Raw genomic sequence first — 16,386 nt, 5'->3', positions numbered from 1 at the left:
AACAGTCGTCATGGGGAATCCGTGAGCCGTCCTCTGATTGGCTGTCCTAACAATTACGATACTTAATAACGTCAATTAATTGGTCACTTATGCTTTTATTGTGTCCTATGCAGTCTCAAGTTTAAAAATGTCAAGAGCGCCTTTTATCACGTCAAAAGTTTCCTTTGGAAGTTGGGAATGTTAAAAGAGAAAACAATATCTTTATAAGCTTCGACTCGGCCATAACCCTCAGGACACATGGAATATTTTTGTGTTTTCTTTGTAAAACTGCCACAACTCGTTGCGATATGAGTCACTGACTCGGTACTCTCTCATTGACCTTACGGTGTTTACCTCGGCGAAAGTCTGTTTTACTGCGTATCGCCTGCGATTATACGTCTACTTTGCCTGCCTGTCATTTCGTGCTTCTGATCGTTGGACTATATCTGCAATCTCTTAAATTGAAAAACATCTGCTTACCAGTCAGCCTTATCAGGAGAGCAAACACGGCCCCTGCTTAGGCGAGGAGTGTCGCAGCCGGAGTTTGGTAAGGTATACCATGTTCTACATTGTAATTATCTTGAAACTGTAGCTTTTAAGGACTTTTAAGGTAATAAGGATAAAATCTTCACATTTACAAGCCTTAGTAATCATACAAACAGTGGTGTAGCCTGTGTACTGATTTAGGCGTGTTTTTATTATTGAAATTTTGGATGCAAAAAAACTGGTTCTCCCTTTTTGATATTTAACTTTGTTTTCAACAAGTGCTCCAGGAAGGAGTCCCTGAGTTACAGGAAGGAGCAAAGCTCAGCGGAAATCCGATACAGTTACTATCACTAATTAATGGGACTTTCTAATCAGTACAAAATCACTGCTCCAAAAAACTAATAACTTCTGCGGGCAATCTTTCCACTTGGAAATTATGTGTGGTTAATCTTCAAAGGAAGATGAGTGGAGAAATCACTAATAGATTGTAATTAGCCAACGAATCGGGTTGCGGCAAGCGGCTCACAGAGTATTATCAAAACACTCTAAAGGAAGATTCTAACGCGCTATTCATTCAAAAGAGAATTATCTATGCATTTCATTAATTTGTCTTAAGTTTTATTACTAACTGTTATGTTTTGGTGTTTCTGTTATTTAGTTATTTATTTCATTTACTTTTTTTATTGTATACGTGTTTAAGAATTATTTGTTCTGTAATCTATTTCCTTAATAAGAATTTAAAATGTTAAATGGTGAAAATGCCTCTTTTCTGACTTTATATTTATTTTCAATTAATATATGGTGGTCACCCAACTAGTTTAGCTATTTAGTTATTTTGGGTGACCAGCAACTGCATGTATTTTTAATTTATTTCTCGTTTAATTTGTAACTAAGGTAATTTTACAGTTCAAATAAATCTTGTCCTGTCTTGTATTGTCTTGTCTTGTCTAGTTAACACTCCGAAAAGGAAGTTACAATATAAATTACACAGCTCTGTAAACATATCGAGGAAACTTTCCCAGGGAAATGCTTGTTTTGAAATGATTCTTATATTATGGTGAAAAGTTTCACAGGTGGGACTTTCCCATCAACGATTAACATTGTTTTTGGTGGATACAGTTTCCGGTGGCCTCACTACGCAAACGCTTTACTATCATTTCCGGAATTTCCGAGAAAGCTTGAAGTAACTCTTTTGTGAAATCACGAGCTGAGAGGTCGTCTTATAAACCGTTTGAAAACGTTTGCTCTCCCCAACATTAACTTGTTTTGTTGAGGTAGAACATGGAGGAATCACATAGGAAAGTGTTAAGGAAGTTTCGGCTACATATCTCGCGGAATATTGATGCAAGGAGGATAACAGAAGTACTTTTTACCAACGAAATTCTTGACGAAGCAAGTAAAGAATTGATCCTGGCTGAAACCACTAGTGAGGGAAAGGCATTTTACCTGTTGGATGTGCTTTCTCGATGTGGTCCTGGTGCCTTTGAATCGTTTTTGGCTGCTCTTCATGGCTCCGGCCGTAGTTTCTTGGCCAATGAGATCCATCGCCATATGTCAGGTATTGAGATATGTTGATTCTACGTGAGCATAAAATATTCGTGTACGTTTTCCAATTAAGATGCGTATAGAGGGTAAGAAAATCTATTTATTTCTGTTCATAGTTAAATTTTTTATATGACAATCGCAAATAATTTACACGTAGTGTAGTAATCTTTAACTATTTGATTACCTTATTCGACATACCTTTCTTTTACGCGATGATATCTGTGCAGTCTAACAAGTAGAGTAGACGTACTGTTTAGATTGGCATTCGGCCAGCTGATAAATCATGAATGAAAAGTTGTAATTACAGACTGAGTTATTTATTTCCAAGCATTTCTGGTGAATGTTTCTAATGGTCCTTTATGTGAATTGAGATAGCCAGCCTTATGATGCACTGGAGACAAACAGCTGTCTAAGGGAAGGTGGCATCTCAAACCAAACATCCCATGTCTTTTCGTGACCATAAATTTGCACATGTTTTGCTTCCTGTGTAGCAGCTAGTGGTCAGCTGTGTGACTGAATGTATGACTGTTCAGTAGGTCTGATGTCTCTACTGTCTAGTTCCAGAAAATGTTCATGCCCCTCCACCACCGTAGAGGGGATTTTCTTAAAATAAAATTTCAGAGGGTCAGTTTTGATGGCAATCTAGCCCAGAAATTGCCGGTTACTTACTTTGCAAATATTTTACAGTGGAAAAAAGTGCCTTTGATAATAAAATATTCGAAGGTTATCGCTAAATATTCTTGGGAAGCTATGTGTAGCTGGTTCATTGAAATGTTCAAATTATGCAGTTCTGTTGGTGCAGGTGTTGATGACTGTATTTGTTACCAGTTGTAACTGATAAAAGTGATGTGGTTTGACCAACTGGCATTTTTATGTGTCACAATTAATCAAACATTCCATGGGGAGTAGATTTCCCTTCTTAATCTGGAGATTCTCAAGGGGAAGGGGCTTATTCTCTTAACCTTCCTCACCCCAAGAATGATTAAGTTGTAATTTGTCCCAGCAGAATCACCCCTGAATCAAACTTTAAAGAAAATTTATCTCTCTCTGTCCCCCATACCTATTCACTTAATGATGCAATTACTTAGTTGAAGTTATAACAAACAATTTTTTTTTTTTATTTGCAGGTGAACAGCCCTGTGAGGATAATGAACGGAGACCAAGATCTGTTGGCCTTCCCAGAAAGGTTCCTAATTTTGTTGGAAGGATGGATATTTGTGAAGAAATCACAAGGTTGTTGACCACAGATGAGGATGATACAACCTGTCTTGTCACTGTTGTTGCACCTCCAGGATTTGGAAAAACTGCCCTTGCAAAAGCTGTTGGGAACATGATACTGAGTCAAGGAAAAAAAGATGTGATATACATGTGCCTGAGATCAGTGTCATCTCTTACATGTGCAGCTGAACTCTTGTTAGAGGAAGCAGTTGGTACTCGTGCTGATCAGCAAGATGCAATCTCAATGCTGAAAAGATATTTAACTTCCCTGCAAAAGCCAACAGTGCTTATTCTGGATAATGCTGAAGACTTGCAAGCTAAAGATGAGTCAGACTTTTATAAACTTTTGAAGAATATTGGTGACCATGCAAAAACTCTTGTCACACTTATCACAAGTAGGACCCCTATCTCAACATTAGAACTCTGGCCTTTTGCCACCAGACATTTTCCCCTGAGACCACTAGCCAATGAGGACTCATTGCTCTTTCTCAAGAACTGTGTACCTAACATCTCAAATCAAAGGGCAAAGGAATTTGTCATTGCTTGCCATGGTATCCCCCTGCTACTGAACATAACAGCATCATTTTTGAAAAAAAAAACAGTTAACTCAAGTGATCTCCACAGAAAGTTACAAAACTGTCCTCACAATTTTCTTAAAGGGAAGAGCCAAAAAATTCAAGTGTTAAATTCCCATCTTAAAGTATTTTATAACAATCTACAGCCTGAAATGAAGAAAGCCCTTGGTTTTTTGGCTTCATTCCCAAAATTATTTACCAAAGAGGAAGCAAAAGATGTGTTGTTTCCAACTGAGGATTTTTTAGATTTCCAGTATATGCTTGACACTCTTGAGCAACATTCACTCTTACAGCTAGATGAAGTGAACAATCAACTGTACTATAGCTTGCATCCTCTTGTACAAGCATTTTGCAGGTCATCAATGGAAGAAACCTGTAGGGAATACAGCACAGCAATTAAACTGTTTTCAAGGCATTATCTCGCAGTTCTGCAAGATCTGAGTGAAGAATTTATAGGTACAGACTGTAGAAATGCCATAGAAAAATATCACAACTGCAAGACTAACATCATTCATGCTCTTGTGGCATCAGTTGAAGATTGTGGTGATCAGTTAGAGCGTGATGGACTGTCTGTCTCCACCAATGCTGTCAACTTTTTGGCAAAAGTATTAAACATAGATGAATTCATGTCTGTGTATTCACAGTGTTTAAAGGCAGCTGTTAAACTAAATGACAACATCCTTCACAGTGAGTGTCTTGTTTCCATTGGATTTAAACAGCTGTGTTACTATGGCTACAAGGATGCATTCCACACATCTGCAAAAGAAAGCCTCCAGCAAGCACATGAACTTCAAAGTGAACTTTTGATTTCTGATACAGAATGTGTGGGTCACTGTAAGTGCAAGCTGGGTCTTTGCACTGTCATTTCTGGGGACAAAAGTAAAGGTATCTCACTCATAGCACAAGGAATTGCTATACGGAAGAGGAGGGTACGCTCTGATGGATCTGGTAAAGTGGAACGCATGCTCCTTGCTGGTGGCTTTTGTGATCTAGCAAGTATGTATTGAGAATTAACAGCTGTGCTGTTTGCACTTTTATATTACAGTATTATGATTTAGAAAAATAGTCAGACCTACCGTAAGTGATTGCCTGAAATGTCATGTCCAAGTGGCCTCTTATGGGAGGTGGTTGTATCTCACAAAGTATTTAATACAGAGTTTGGGGGAATTCATGTGAAACAAACTTGGCTTGTTTGTTACTCTATGTAACAACATTTTTTGAAACAATTTTCAGTTTCCACTCACAAGAGATAAAGCTGATTGTTGTTGAATTGGTCACCAAAGAGAGGTTAAACACAATTGAAAGTTGTAGACAAGCATCTCAAAAAGTGCTCACTAATGACAGCTGGTCACTTATGAGAGCTTCCATTTTCAGCGATTCAACTTGGAAACGTTTGGTATTTTGAAAAAATGGTCACAAAGGAGAGTTGGTCGCAGGTGGTCGCTTATAAGTTGTGGCTACGAAGGGAGGTTGACTTGTATTAACATGCAGCTTTTGCCAAATGGTAACTAATGCATCCATATGTTCTATACCCTGGCGAGTACTGATTGTCATTCATCTTTATTCTTGCAGTGGCCATGTTTGTCAGTGGAAACTTAAGAGCTGCAATCAACATCTGGACAAACATCTGTTTGGTCAGATATAGAGAGCTACTGGGGCAACACCCCTTTACAGCCTCCTTATTACATTACCTTGGTGATGCTCATCAGAGTCTTGGTGATCTTAAGCGTGCTGTAGCGTGCAAGAGAGAGTCCCTTGAAATGAGGAAATATCTTCTAGGTAAATACTCTCAAAGTAGTTTTTACACACCCTTCCTAACGACAGGGTGTGAGAAATATGCTTTGTAAAAAGTTCTGCAGCAGATATTTGCAATTCTTATACTGAGTGAGTATTAAAGGTAACTAGCGCAAATATGAAAAGACAGCGGAGAAGGTTCAAGTTACTCACCTCAAAAATGTGCCTAAAAGTTGTGCCTGTCCACAGTTATAGATTGTTATAGAGTCAGTAGTAGTAAATGTCTGTTGGTTGTTGCAAGAATTAGATCATTCTCTTCTGAAACTATTTCACTGACCTTGTCAAGGCTCAAACTCAAAGCAACGTGCCAGGCAATAAACTCACATTTCTTCTAATGACTACGATCCGTTTTAAAACTCTGGTAAAAACTACTTACATCGTCAGCTAGAGATTGGCCAACAAATTACTTTTGTTTTTGTTTTCTTAACTCTGATTATGTTTTGTTTATTTAGGTGACAATCATGTGGACACTGCTAGAGCTTATTATGGATTGGGATGTGCTCTTGGAGCCCTTGATTCAACTGAAGAAGCATTACAAAACTTAAAAAAGGCTCGTGAAATTCAAATTCGTTTTGCGGCGTCAGAGCAGGATATCCACAGGACTAATCAAGAAATGAATCGCTTGAAAGGAAGAGTTACAGTGGACTTGCCAGGTCTCGTAGTACAACAAATGTATATTTAAAACCTTGGCGTATTTTATGATTGAACGTAATTCAGCCATGAATAGAATGAACAGTACTCATTTGTGATCGACCACATTCTTGTACACGAATCTTCCTTAGATTTCAGACCTCTGTGTTGAGAGGCCACGCCCAAAATAGATCAATAGGAAGAAAGTACTTTATGCTAATACAGATGTCTCTTTGTCGGGGATTTCCAATAATTATGTTAGTAAATAGTTGTGTGGTGAATTGTGTTAAAAAAAAGTGTGCTGAGGAAACCTATGATTGATATAGTTGTATCTGTTTCAGCCATATAACACAGTACATGTTTGTTAAAGAAAGATAGTAAATTTTGAGCTCGGTAAAGATTTTGTTTTTATTCTTGTCGCGAACGGACAAAGAAAAAATTATCCGTTGTCTCATGCTCGGGATAAGACAAAAAAAAAATTTTCGCTCATGCAGCACTTGTTTCAAGATGTTGATCATTCAGTGGTCCTACTGACCGGCACGTCCTTGAACTTGTTAGAGGACACGGAAAACTTAGGGAACAGAAAATCTGTCTTGAATAAAACGTCCGCCAACCAAATACTAGGTATATGAGCACATGTATTCTTGTACTTTAAAGTATGTAATGTACAGATGAAAAATTTCGTCCAGTTTTACAACAAACTTAAGGATTTATAGTTTGCGTCATTACTATTCAAATCTCAGAACATACCGCAGGTAATTTAATTTATCTCTAAATGTTACAATGCGACATTCATCAAGTTCTTTCTAAAGTACGGTCACAACATCAAATGTCTCATAGCTTGAAGATAATTCATCTCTAATTTGTTTCGATTTTGGAGAACATATTGCTTCGAGTCCGGCATTTCCTAGAAGTCCATTGTGCGCACGTTTAAAGTCGTCAGGGCCTTTTTGGGATGAGCTTTCTGAAATGCGCAATATCTTGATTTCTCTCAAGATGGAACTTCTACAACAGTAACACAAATACGACAGATATTTCACGTAGCCACGGCGAAACTGTTTAGTGATGCTTCCATAAACAAGAGGATTCAGGCAACTGTGAAACACAGTGAGAACAAGTGAAAATTTAAAAATCACCTTAATGGCGATCGCTTTTTGTTTTGTGTCACCAAAATCCAACAACATCCAACCCACCTGACTGGGTAGCATACACACTGCAAATATCATGACGATTATCGCCAGAGTTTTAGTTACTTTAAAGTTTTCTCGCCGTCTTGCCTGGTTCTTCAGGCTTTTGGAAGCCCTGGCAGTTCTGAAACTACGAGAACACGAGCGGTTAAGATCCAAACCTATTCTGATATATGCTATTGCGATGATAACCAGTGGAAGGATGTACTGAAGTACAAAGAGAGCAGCTGTATATGCCCGCCTGTGATTCAAACTCGGCCAGTTTTCAAGACATTCGAATGGTGGGTCTGGTGTGGTGACAATCATCAATGGAAGAACATTTGCAAATGACATAATCCACAGTGCTATTATCCATAAAACAGCGGACTTGTGACGCATTTCCTGTTTGAAAGGATGCAAGATCACGTGACACCGATGAATGGCCATTGAGGTGAGGGTGTAGACACTGACGAAGAACGATGCTGTCATGAGAGGGCGAATGAAATGACAGAAAAATGCTGTGACACGAATAGTGTCAAACATGCCGTAGATGTGCAGCGGTAGAAAGAAGATAAGCATAAGGTCGGACACGGCTAAATTCATAATGAAAAAATCGTTGACAGTTTTCTTGGCTCGCTTGGTTATGATAACGATTACCAGAAGGTTTCCAACAAGTCCAATAACAAACGTGGCGATGAAAAAACCCAAGCGCACATTTCTCTCCGTCGGGCTTTGTGTAGGATGAGTTGAATTAACTGTCATTTTGTCTGCTCAGTAGACTTAGCACTCGGTCTTGTCTCTTTATATTGAAGATGAAACTAAATCAATGTCTGGTCATAGTTAATCGTTCATAAACTATCAATCTGTCTGCTTGCACTAGAGCGAAGTGAACGGCTTCTCACTTTTGAAATCTTTCTTGTCTTCAGAATGTAATATCGCTGATCGCCCTACAACACCTGCAACGATACCAATCTTTTTCGTTAATTTTTGTCTCTCGAATGCCATGGATATGATTATTGCAAAGTTTCACTCATTTAAACATTACAAAAATAGGATAAATGGGAAGGAACTAAAAAACGATGGGATGGATGATGGACAATCAAAGCGCTCGCTTATTGTGATGCTCAATACTATTTTTTTTCTTAGTTCGTGAACAGGCGGTATTCTACAAATCCTGCGATCTGATTGGTTTCGAGAGTGGGCAGTATTCTCTCATCCGGCCCGCTCTCAGCGGGAGGTAACCGTTTCATGTCGAGTCGCTTTGCAGAAGATCTCTTGCTTCGTTGCAACTTTTCGTAATTATCCAAATCAGGCCTCCGATCTCGGGCGGTATCCAAGACCTCGGGCACAGTTTTTCCCAATACGGACCTCCCGTCTGGTGAATAACATTTATAATGGTATCGGCATCAAAGAAATACACAAAATCTATTTTCTATCTTAACAAGTCACTATGCCATCGGCATTACCAGTAACGTTTACTGCAGTTGCTGCTGACCGGGAAATGAAGTAGGCACTCCCATTTTCCACAAATATTTACAAAAGTAGAAAGAAAAAAAAAAGAGTAACAAGTGGATGCGGTGGAGGGCCTCTTTTCTTTCATCAACCCACACAAGACATTTACTAGTGAGTTACTTTTGATAAACAGAGTGCAAATGGTTACAAACTGTAAACTTGTACTAGCGTAGCACTTCAATTCCCTAAATCTGACCTTTCTAAGAACTGGGTTTATCTCCTATACTAGAAACTTCACTAGTGGCGAGTTACACTAAACAAATAGCAGTCAGAATAAGGGGAAGGTGATGTAACGCGTGATCTCACTTAGTATCTCATTCCGAGCCCTAACAGCTCACAATATCTTAAAAAAATGATAATAATAATTGGAGCATGGTCCGTCGCCAAAAGCGAATTGTCTAATCTATTGGTGATTTCTTATATTACAGTTTTCTCGTCGACCCTTAGTTAATAATTAAAGGAAAAATTATGTCGGGAAAAGTGTGTTTACTAACACGTTAAAAGCGCTTGAAATGAATCGATCTTTAACGTTAATAATGCTATCAAAGCAAAGTTGGTGGCAAAAATTTGCCATCAACACATGATCGGGCAAAAAGTGAAGATAAAGGAAAATGTTACGCCAGAGTCTGCGGTTACCTTGTTAGGCGGCTGAGGATCTTTCAATAGTCCTCGTCTACACATTCTGTTTGTTTCAACTCCAATGATAAAAAAAAAAAAAATCATAAACAGTTGAGGTTTCAATCTAAGGCAAATCTGTGACTTTTGGGCCAGAGTAACTTGGTAACTTGGTATGCTTTATAACTCATCTGAGAAACAGGGATCATCGGAAGAAAATTTGTGAGTAAGTCACAAACTATGCCTAATTTGAATAACAAGTCTTTTTAGCGCTATTCATAACCAAACAAATGAACAATGGTTTTAAACAAATGAATAAAGGCTGATAGTTTCGAAAGAAACTGTTTGGGGCTGCGTCGGTGGGAGTAACGAAATAATTTGGATATATCAACAAAGTTGAAATGGTAAATTGGCCACCGTAATGATTACAAAAGCTGACGTTTCGAGCGTTAGCCCTTCGTCGGAGCGATTCGCTCCGAAGAAGGGCTAACGCTCGAAACGTCAGCTTTTGTAATCATTACGGTGGCCAATTTACCATTTCAACTTTGGTTTTAAACAAATACACGGAAAGACATTGTAGCCTGGTTTTTAGTTATTTTAATCGAGAGGCTTCTTACAATAAGGTTTGTTCGTTAAGGTGCGGAAAGCACCTGGCCACCAGGAAACTTACAACAAAGGCTTCGTTTATCATTAGGCGAGTTTCCGCGACCATTTTGCAAACAATCAGCATGGAGTTTTCCGAGGTGTCTTGAGCACAGAATTCAAAACCTACTTCCTAACTACAGTTAAGTTCACTGTGCTCATGTTAAACGATGAGTTCGGCCAGTATAGCCACATAATCCTTCGATATCCCTACTTATGATAATCATAATTTTAATTTTTTCATACTGGGGATATCAATCAATAACACTTCACTAAAAATGGAATGAAACCTGACCCTCTTTCTTCTCCTTAGTAATTTTTCTCTTTGCAGTATGGAATTCTCGTTTCTCTTGCTGTTTTCTTTTCTTATTTGTTCGTTTGTTTTACATTCATCACATTACATTTACTATAAATGTAACTACAGAAACTTGACATGCAAAAGATTTTGGGTATGGCCATCTTCGAAATGAAAGATATAACAGTGATCTTTTTAGCAGTTTTGATTTACCTTAAAGTTTCATATAGTGAAAATGATTATCACTTTTTGAGAGGTAGTTTTTAGTGTTTTATTTTCTACAATTTCAACAAAATACAGACGATGTAAGCAGAAATTTTTATTTTTGAAAAAGAAGAAACTTACATTAAGCTTGCATTTGTGTCCTTGACTATTTAATTTGTTTACCTTGCTTTGATAATAATACAAGACAAGGCAGTTACGATTAATTTTTACCACACCGAAGGAAAAGGAACCCTGACTAGTTTACAATTTACGATGAGGAAAAGAAATTTCGGCATTACTACTACGGCTAATTTTTTCCTCATATTTAGCTTCTCTATCTTTGAGGGTATTCTCTTCAGTCTGCACAAGTATTTGATTTTCAACCCCATGATGTTAAGTCGGTTTTCAATCCCGTTTTGTTTTTTGGCTTTACTGAGACACAAATTCTTTGGAAAAGACAAATCCAGTGTTACCAACCTCTCTTAGGGTTGACTATCAAAAAACATAAAAATTCTTCCCTTCTCCAACTGAGATGATAAATGGTTCGTGACACAAATTTCTGGACCTTTTTCTAAAGTAGACCAATACGCGTTAAGAGCTTTTACTACTCCTCAAAGATCAAGGAAACTTTTCAATCAATAAATTTCAAATACGCTTGAAAAGCGCTGAAACTCGTTCTTAAACTTAAGGTTATTGTGCTTTTGGCCGTCCAAATGAAATTGTAGTATTGTGATCTGTGTTTGGAAGATACATTCGCTCTTACGTTGCTTGTGCCGAAAGCGCGGAAATTCGTGACTAGTACTCCAGTTTTATAAAAATTTTCCTTTTCACTGATCACTTATTGATACCAAAATGAATAATACTCCTTGTATATTAATCTTTGTATTCACCATCTTACTCAAAATCTATAAGCCTTAGATTGGACGTAAGTGACAAAGTACATTCAAATCCGAAATGCTGTGTTGCAGCAGTGTTTAGCCCACGCATACAAAGGAAAATCAGTTCATGACGTAAAAGTCAAACAAAGGGAGAGAGTCTCCAAATTAGTATTGCCACGTGACCAGCTTTGCAACTATGCAGTAATAGAGTCCCAGGTGGTTTGCAACCAATCTCTAGAGACACAGGTAATAATGGTGAAAGGAACAAATGCTGGTGGACGAACAAAAGAAGCTAATGAGATATCTATTGTTTACGTCCACCAACATGGCTGCAATGACGTAACGTGCAAACCACCTATTGATGTATTCATCTCAAACCAGCTGCGTGTGTTTTTAGTATAATCACACCATAACGATGCGGCGAAGATGCAAAATGACAAACTTTTTTGTTTCACTTCAAGCCTGAATCTCCTACACTCTGACCTTCGGGCAGATTATAGATCGGAATGACAACTGACAAAATATGAAAAATGAAAATAATTAAAGTAACTTGTAGATAGAATCTTGTGACAAGCAGTCATTTAAATATGTCGGTATTTCGTGCCAGACAAAAGTGTTGATGTTCGGTGCAGTATGAGCTAATTGCTTGGATCTGGAATGTACATTGACGATTTTAACACGTTTTAATTCAGGGTCTGGTGGCGTTTAAGTCATCTTCAATAAGATAATGCTGACAGTTTCTTTGGGAAGTACTCTTCATGTAATGGATAAAGCGCATGTTTATCGAAAAGTAAAACTGAAACCAAACCTTCATGCATGCCAGTTCTTTTTAACAAGTTCCCATTGGTAGTTTCGACCGTCATGAAGATACTTTTAACTAAGCACTCCTCGAAAACATTGCAAAAATTAATAAATACAGATCTGACGATAATCTGAACTAATTGTAATTTCATTAATCAGTTGTTTGATAGGAGTTTTCCTTCTTAACTTACATACTGAAAAGGGAAGAAGAAACAAAAATTTACATTTCCTGTAAACTTTCGATGGCGACCGATATATACACCAACTATTATATTCTATGTAGTTTTCACTTGCATTTAGCCGACATAAACTGTTGAAAAAATTTGCTTAAAATCCTTTCCTTTTGCATAAATCTAACTGAATACACCAAATGAGTTTCATTCGCATGTAAGAAAATTCTCGAAAGACGAATTCGTAAAGCCTTCAAACTCAACTTGTGCTTTTGAAGCACTGAAAAGGGGGAAAAAGAGTAACTTGTTTGAAAAAAAGTATAACAGTTCTGACAATCAACAGTGTTATCTGTTCAAATGGCATTTGGAATACTTTCAACCCGACCAGTTAACGGAAGTTTACACGCTTAGCTTTATCAAACGCTTCTTCACTTTCAATCGATGGCGTCCTCTTTTAATCAGTTCGATTTTTTAATTTTCATATGTTGTGAAAAATCAAAACATCAGAGAGAAACTAAGAAGTCGACTTTCCTCCTAAAAAAGCATGGTAAAAATCATAATGATTGGAATAAACATATGTTATCTTCACTTTAACCGCGTTCGCACTTCGATCTTTAATTTTCTTTTAATTTTTCTTTAAATTTTCATTATCACCTTTCTCTTTTCTGTATAGTTTTAGATATGCTTTTACTTATCAGATTATTAGACTTTGAGTCTGTTCAGATTTGACTCCGTTATTTATAGTTTTCCAGACGCATTGACAAAAAAAGAAAGGAGTAGATGTGAGCCGAAAGTGAGTTATTTTGGATCGTTTTTTACGCTGTTAATATTTTGTATTGTAGAAGATTTTATGGAAATTATTGCTAAATAAAAAGAAAGGACTAAAAAAATAGGATCAGGTTAAAGACAAGAATATGTTTCTTCTCTATCTGTTTGCGATTAATATCCCCGTATTCCCCAATCGTCGTCTTAATCAAAAGCGTTTAAGCTTTTTGTGAGTTTCATTCCCAAATATTAAATGATTTACATGCTTGCAATGACTTAAACAGTCTTTTAAACAAGAAGTTCAGATCTTCTCTAAAACCTGAGGGGATGTAGGAAGTAAAAGGTAAACATAAATTCTAAATCCGAGATCAGAAAACAAAGTTCAATTTGTAAACGTATTGAGCTCTGTACCCTGTTCAAAAAAAATAAATATCAGGAATTAAGTACAAAATAAACCTCTACATCACCGTTTTGTCGGGTCTTAAATCGACGTATGTTTACATGTGGTAAAAGAAGTAGATTATTTTTATTGAATTAAATACTTAATTCAAATTTTAGTACCCCGCAAAAGATGAAACAATATTTATAGGTTATTATCAGCAATAAAAATTTACCTAAAAAATGCAAGAGCGAAACATTTTCCCGAGACCAAAAGAAGCAATTATTTGCCAGCCATTATGGCAAATTCACTGTCCATTTGAGGCGATCAATCTCCACGTCATAGTCCAGTTAACTGTGTACTGAAAGTTCATACGTAGTTTCCTTTCAATCCTTAATATTGTCGGAAATTATTCAAGAAAGCATTACAGTTAAGAAGACCGAAATACAAATAATACTAATAAATCACTCATGTGTTTCTATTGATAGCACGAGCGGCATACATAAAAAACCAAACCATTCAATAATGGTAATGTAATTAATAGAAGTAAATGCATCAAGGCAAAAACATTTCAGAAAGTCTTTGTTGACCTTTGTTTATAATTTGCTAACGAACATTTTAAATCCAGAGCCACCAGTTTGCATCAAATTGAGTGAATTGTGGCTTCTGAATAAACCTAACGACTTAAAAACTACCAGTGCAAAGACATCGTTATCACCAAGCGCATGTCAGTAAATACAAAACATTACCTGTATTCTTAGGGATTGGGGTAGTGTCTCTACCGTAATACCTCTTCCCAAAGTAGCGACAGTGCTGCACCAATCATAGTGTCAACCGTTGAAAGCTGAATTGCTGTTTATCAAATTTTGTAAACACCTGTGCTGTGAATTGCGCTTGGTTTCGGAGATGTAATCACTATCCTGGCATTTTATTTAAAAATTTCTATAAGCTATGTCTCTAATTTAATGGCAGAGTATTAAGGAAATTACATATTCTTTACAACATTACGCTTTTGCGTCGCTCCACCATTTGCTGTTCGATGAAACAGTCGTGCATCGTTCATGCATGCGCATAAGCAATGTTTACGTGTCTTTTTGTGGTTCATGATCTATTTAACATGAATCAGGGTAACATTATTTGGAAACATAAAAAATTATAGCGAAATATTTAAATATCATTACAATCTACATGACAATCTTTGACTTTTGGTTCCACCCTTTACTGTAAAGATATATATATATTTTTTTTGCTGGATGTTGATCTGATGATTCACTCAGTTCCCGCTGTAATTTTTGGTGGAAGTATTTGCGTCGATTGACGCAACACTCCTGTAGCGGGGAAATAATTAACATCACTTTATGGGTGACCATCACCAGAAGAATTCTTTAACAACTGAAAAGATCGAAGCGATCAACTTCCTTCCATAGCTATCATGCACGCAGGAAAAAAGAAGAATGTTGCCGCTTGTCAGAGTGCCTGTCCGTTGATAGTTTGTCAGCCGGGTCCAGTCTGGGTCAGAGTCCAGTTCTGCTTCTGGATGCGATTGCGATCACCTTATTGCCCACGTCACTTCTCTAATGTTATCGCACAAGCATAGTGTAGTCAGTCACAACGATCGTCTGTAAGAACTGGCTCTCAGCAAAATAGGTCTTTGAAAAAGACTGGACGAGCTTTGTTGAAAAGCTTGAGCTGACATCTTATACAATGTATTGGGTCAAAGCACAGTACTCACTTGCCTACAGCTATCAGAGAACAGAACCATATGCCGTGTTATATTTGATTTTACCGCATTGCCATGCGTCAACGCCTTTACAATACAAATATAAAAAGAGCACAATCCAGTGAAAATTGATGAAGTATACAACCAGAACTGGCCTCCAAACCTCTATCTTATGCCAAGCGCAGATCTCTTGACAGATTTGAATAAACCTTTTCTAACTATCAAACACTATATTTGTTGACTTCTCTTATGCAGCACAGCTCAACCTCATATACACCATTATTTCACATGGAGAGGGGGCCTAACTGTGAACCAGCTTAACCTCTGTCAAACGACAAAATAAGATATTTTTTGGAATTAATATAAAAGCGTAATTGAAGGATAATTTAATTTTCTTGGCAATAACAATGTTTAGAGTAGAAAGTATTATCAATGGGAAATTTCGGCTTCAAGTGGACAGCTGATCAATTTGCTTGTAATCAGATATGGTAATAGATCTTTTTTAAGTGTAATAGTTATTTTCAGCTGCCTGAATGAAACAAACTCTAAAACTAACCGATTGCACATCAACATAAAACATTAAACAAGAACAAAAAACTTCGTGTCCTATTTTGAAACTGAAAAACACTAATTTTCATTTCATTATAGTTCAGTTGCAACCAATGAAAATCGTTTTGTGCGTGTCTGTTTTCGTCCCATGTCTTATTAATTAAATTTACGCGCAGGCTTCACCGTCGGATAAAAATGAAACCCAGAAACTTTTTAAAAACTTTATAAAACTAGCTTTACATCAACTTGTACTCTTAGCAGTTGGAAAATTCACAAATGAGAGTCAAAAAAGTAGCTTAAATTCATGAAATAAAAACCATTAGTTCTGAAAGGTTTTGTTGTATACGTATGTTGTCGGTCTCGTTAATTGGTTTCTTGAGGAGCGCAAATATCATAACTCCTAGCAAAGTGTTAGTAGGCAGCCACGCTAGCCAATGAAATGACTACTCAAACCAAGGCGAGG

At 37.1% G+C, this 16,386-nt stretch overlaps 2 protein-coding genes across 2 annotated transcripts; one reads left to right on the top strand and one right to left on the bottom strand.

The window, feature by feature from the left end:
• Nucleotide 1: 1 nt before the first annotated feature.
• On the top strand, nt 2-6,928 carry LOC111319657 (uncharacterized). Its single transcript, XM_022922434.2, has 4 exons — nt 2-2,023; nt 3,138-4,799; nt 5,376-5,582; nt 6,050-6,928. Exons 1-4 carry the CDS (start codon nt 1,747-1,749, stop codon nt 6,277-6,279), a joined length of 2,376 nt encoding a protein of 791 aa, XP_022778169.2. The 5' UTR covers nt 2-1,746; the 3' UTR covers nt 6,280-6,928.
• Nucleotides 6,929-7,033: 105 nt separating this feature from the next.
• Nucleotides 7,034-8,337, bottom strand: LOC111334408 (neuropeptide FF receptor 1-like). Its single transcript, XM_022940166.2, has one exon. The coding sequence runs from the start codon at nt 8,153-8,155 to the stop codon at nt 7,034-7,036; it is 1,122 nt and encodes a 373-aa protein (XP_022795901.1). The 5' UTR covers nt 8,156-8,337.
• Between the last annotated feature and the right edge of the window lie 8,049 nt (nt 8,338-16,386).

This window comes from Stylophora pistillata, chromosome 4 (genome assembly GCF_964205215.1).
Source record: "Stylophora pistillata chromosome 4, jaStyPist1.2, whole genome shotgun sequence".
In the NCBI taxonomy this organism is placed as follows: domain Eukaryota; kingdom Metazoa; phylum Cnidaria; class Anthozoa; order Scleractinia; family Pocilloporidae; genus Stylophora; species Stylophora pistillata.
Note: the sequence above shows the minus strand (reverse complement) of the source record. Positions and strands in the feature narration are given on the sequence as shown.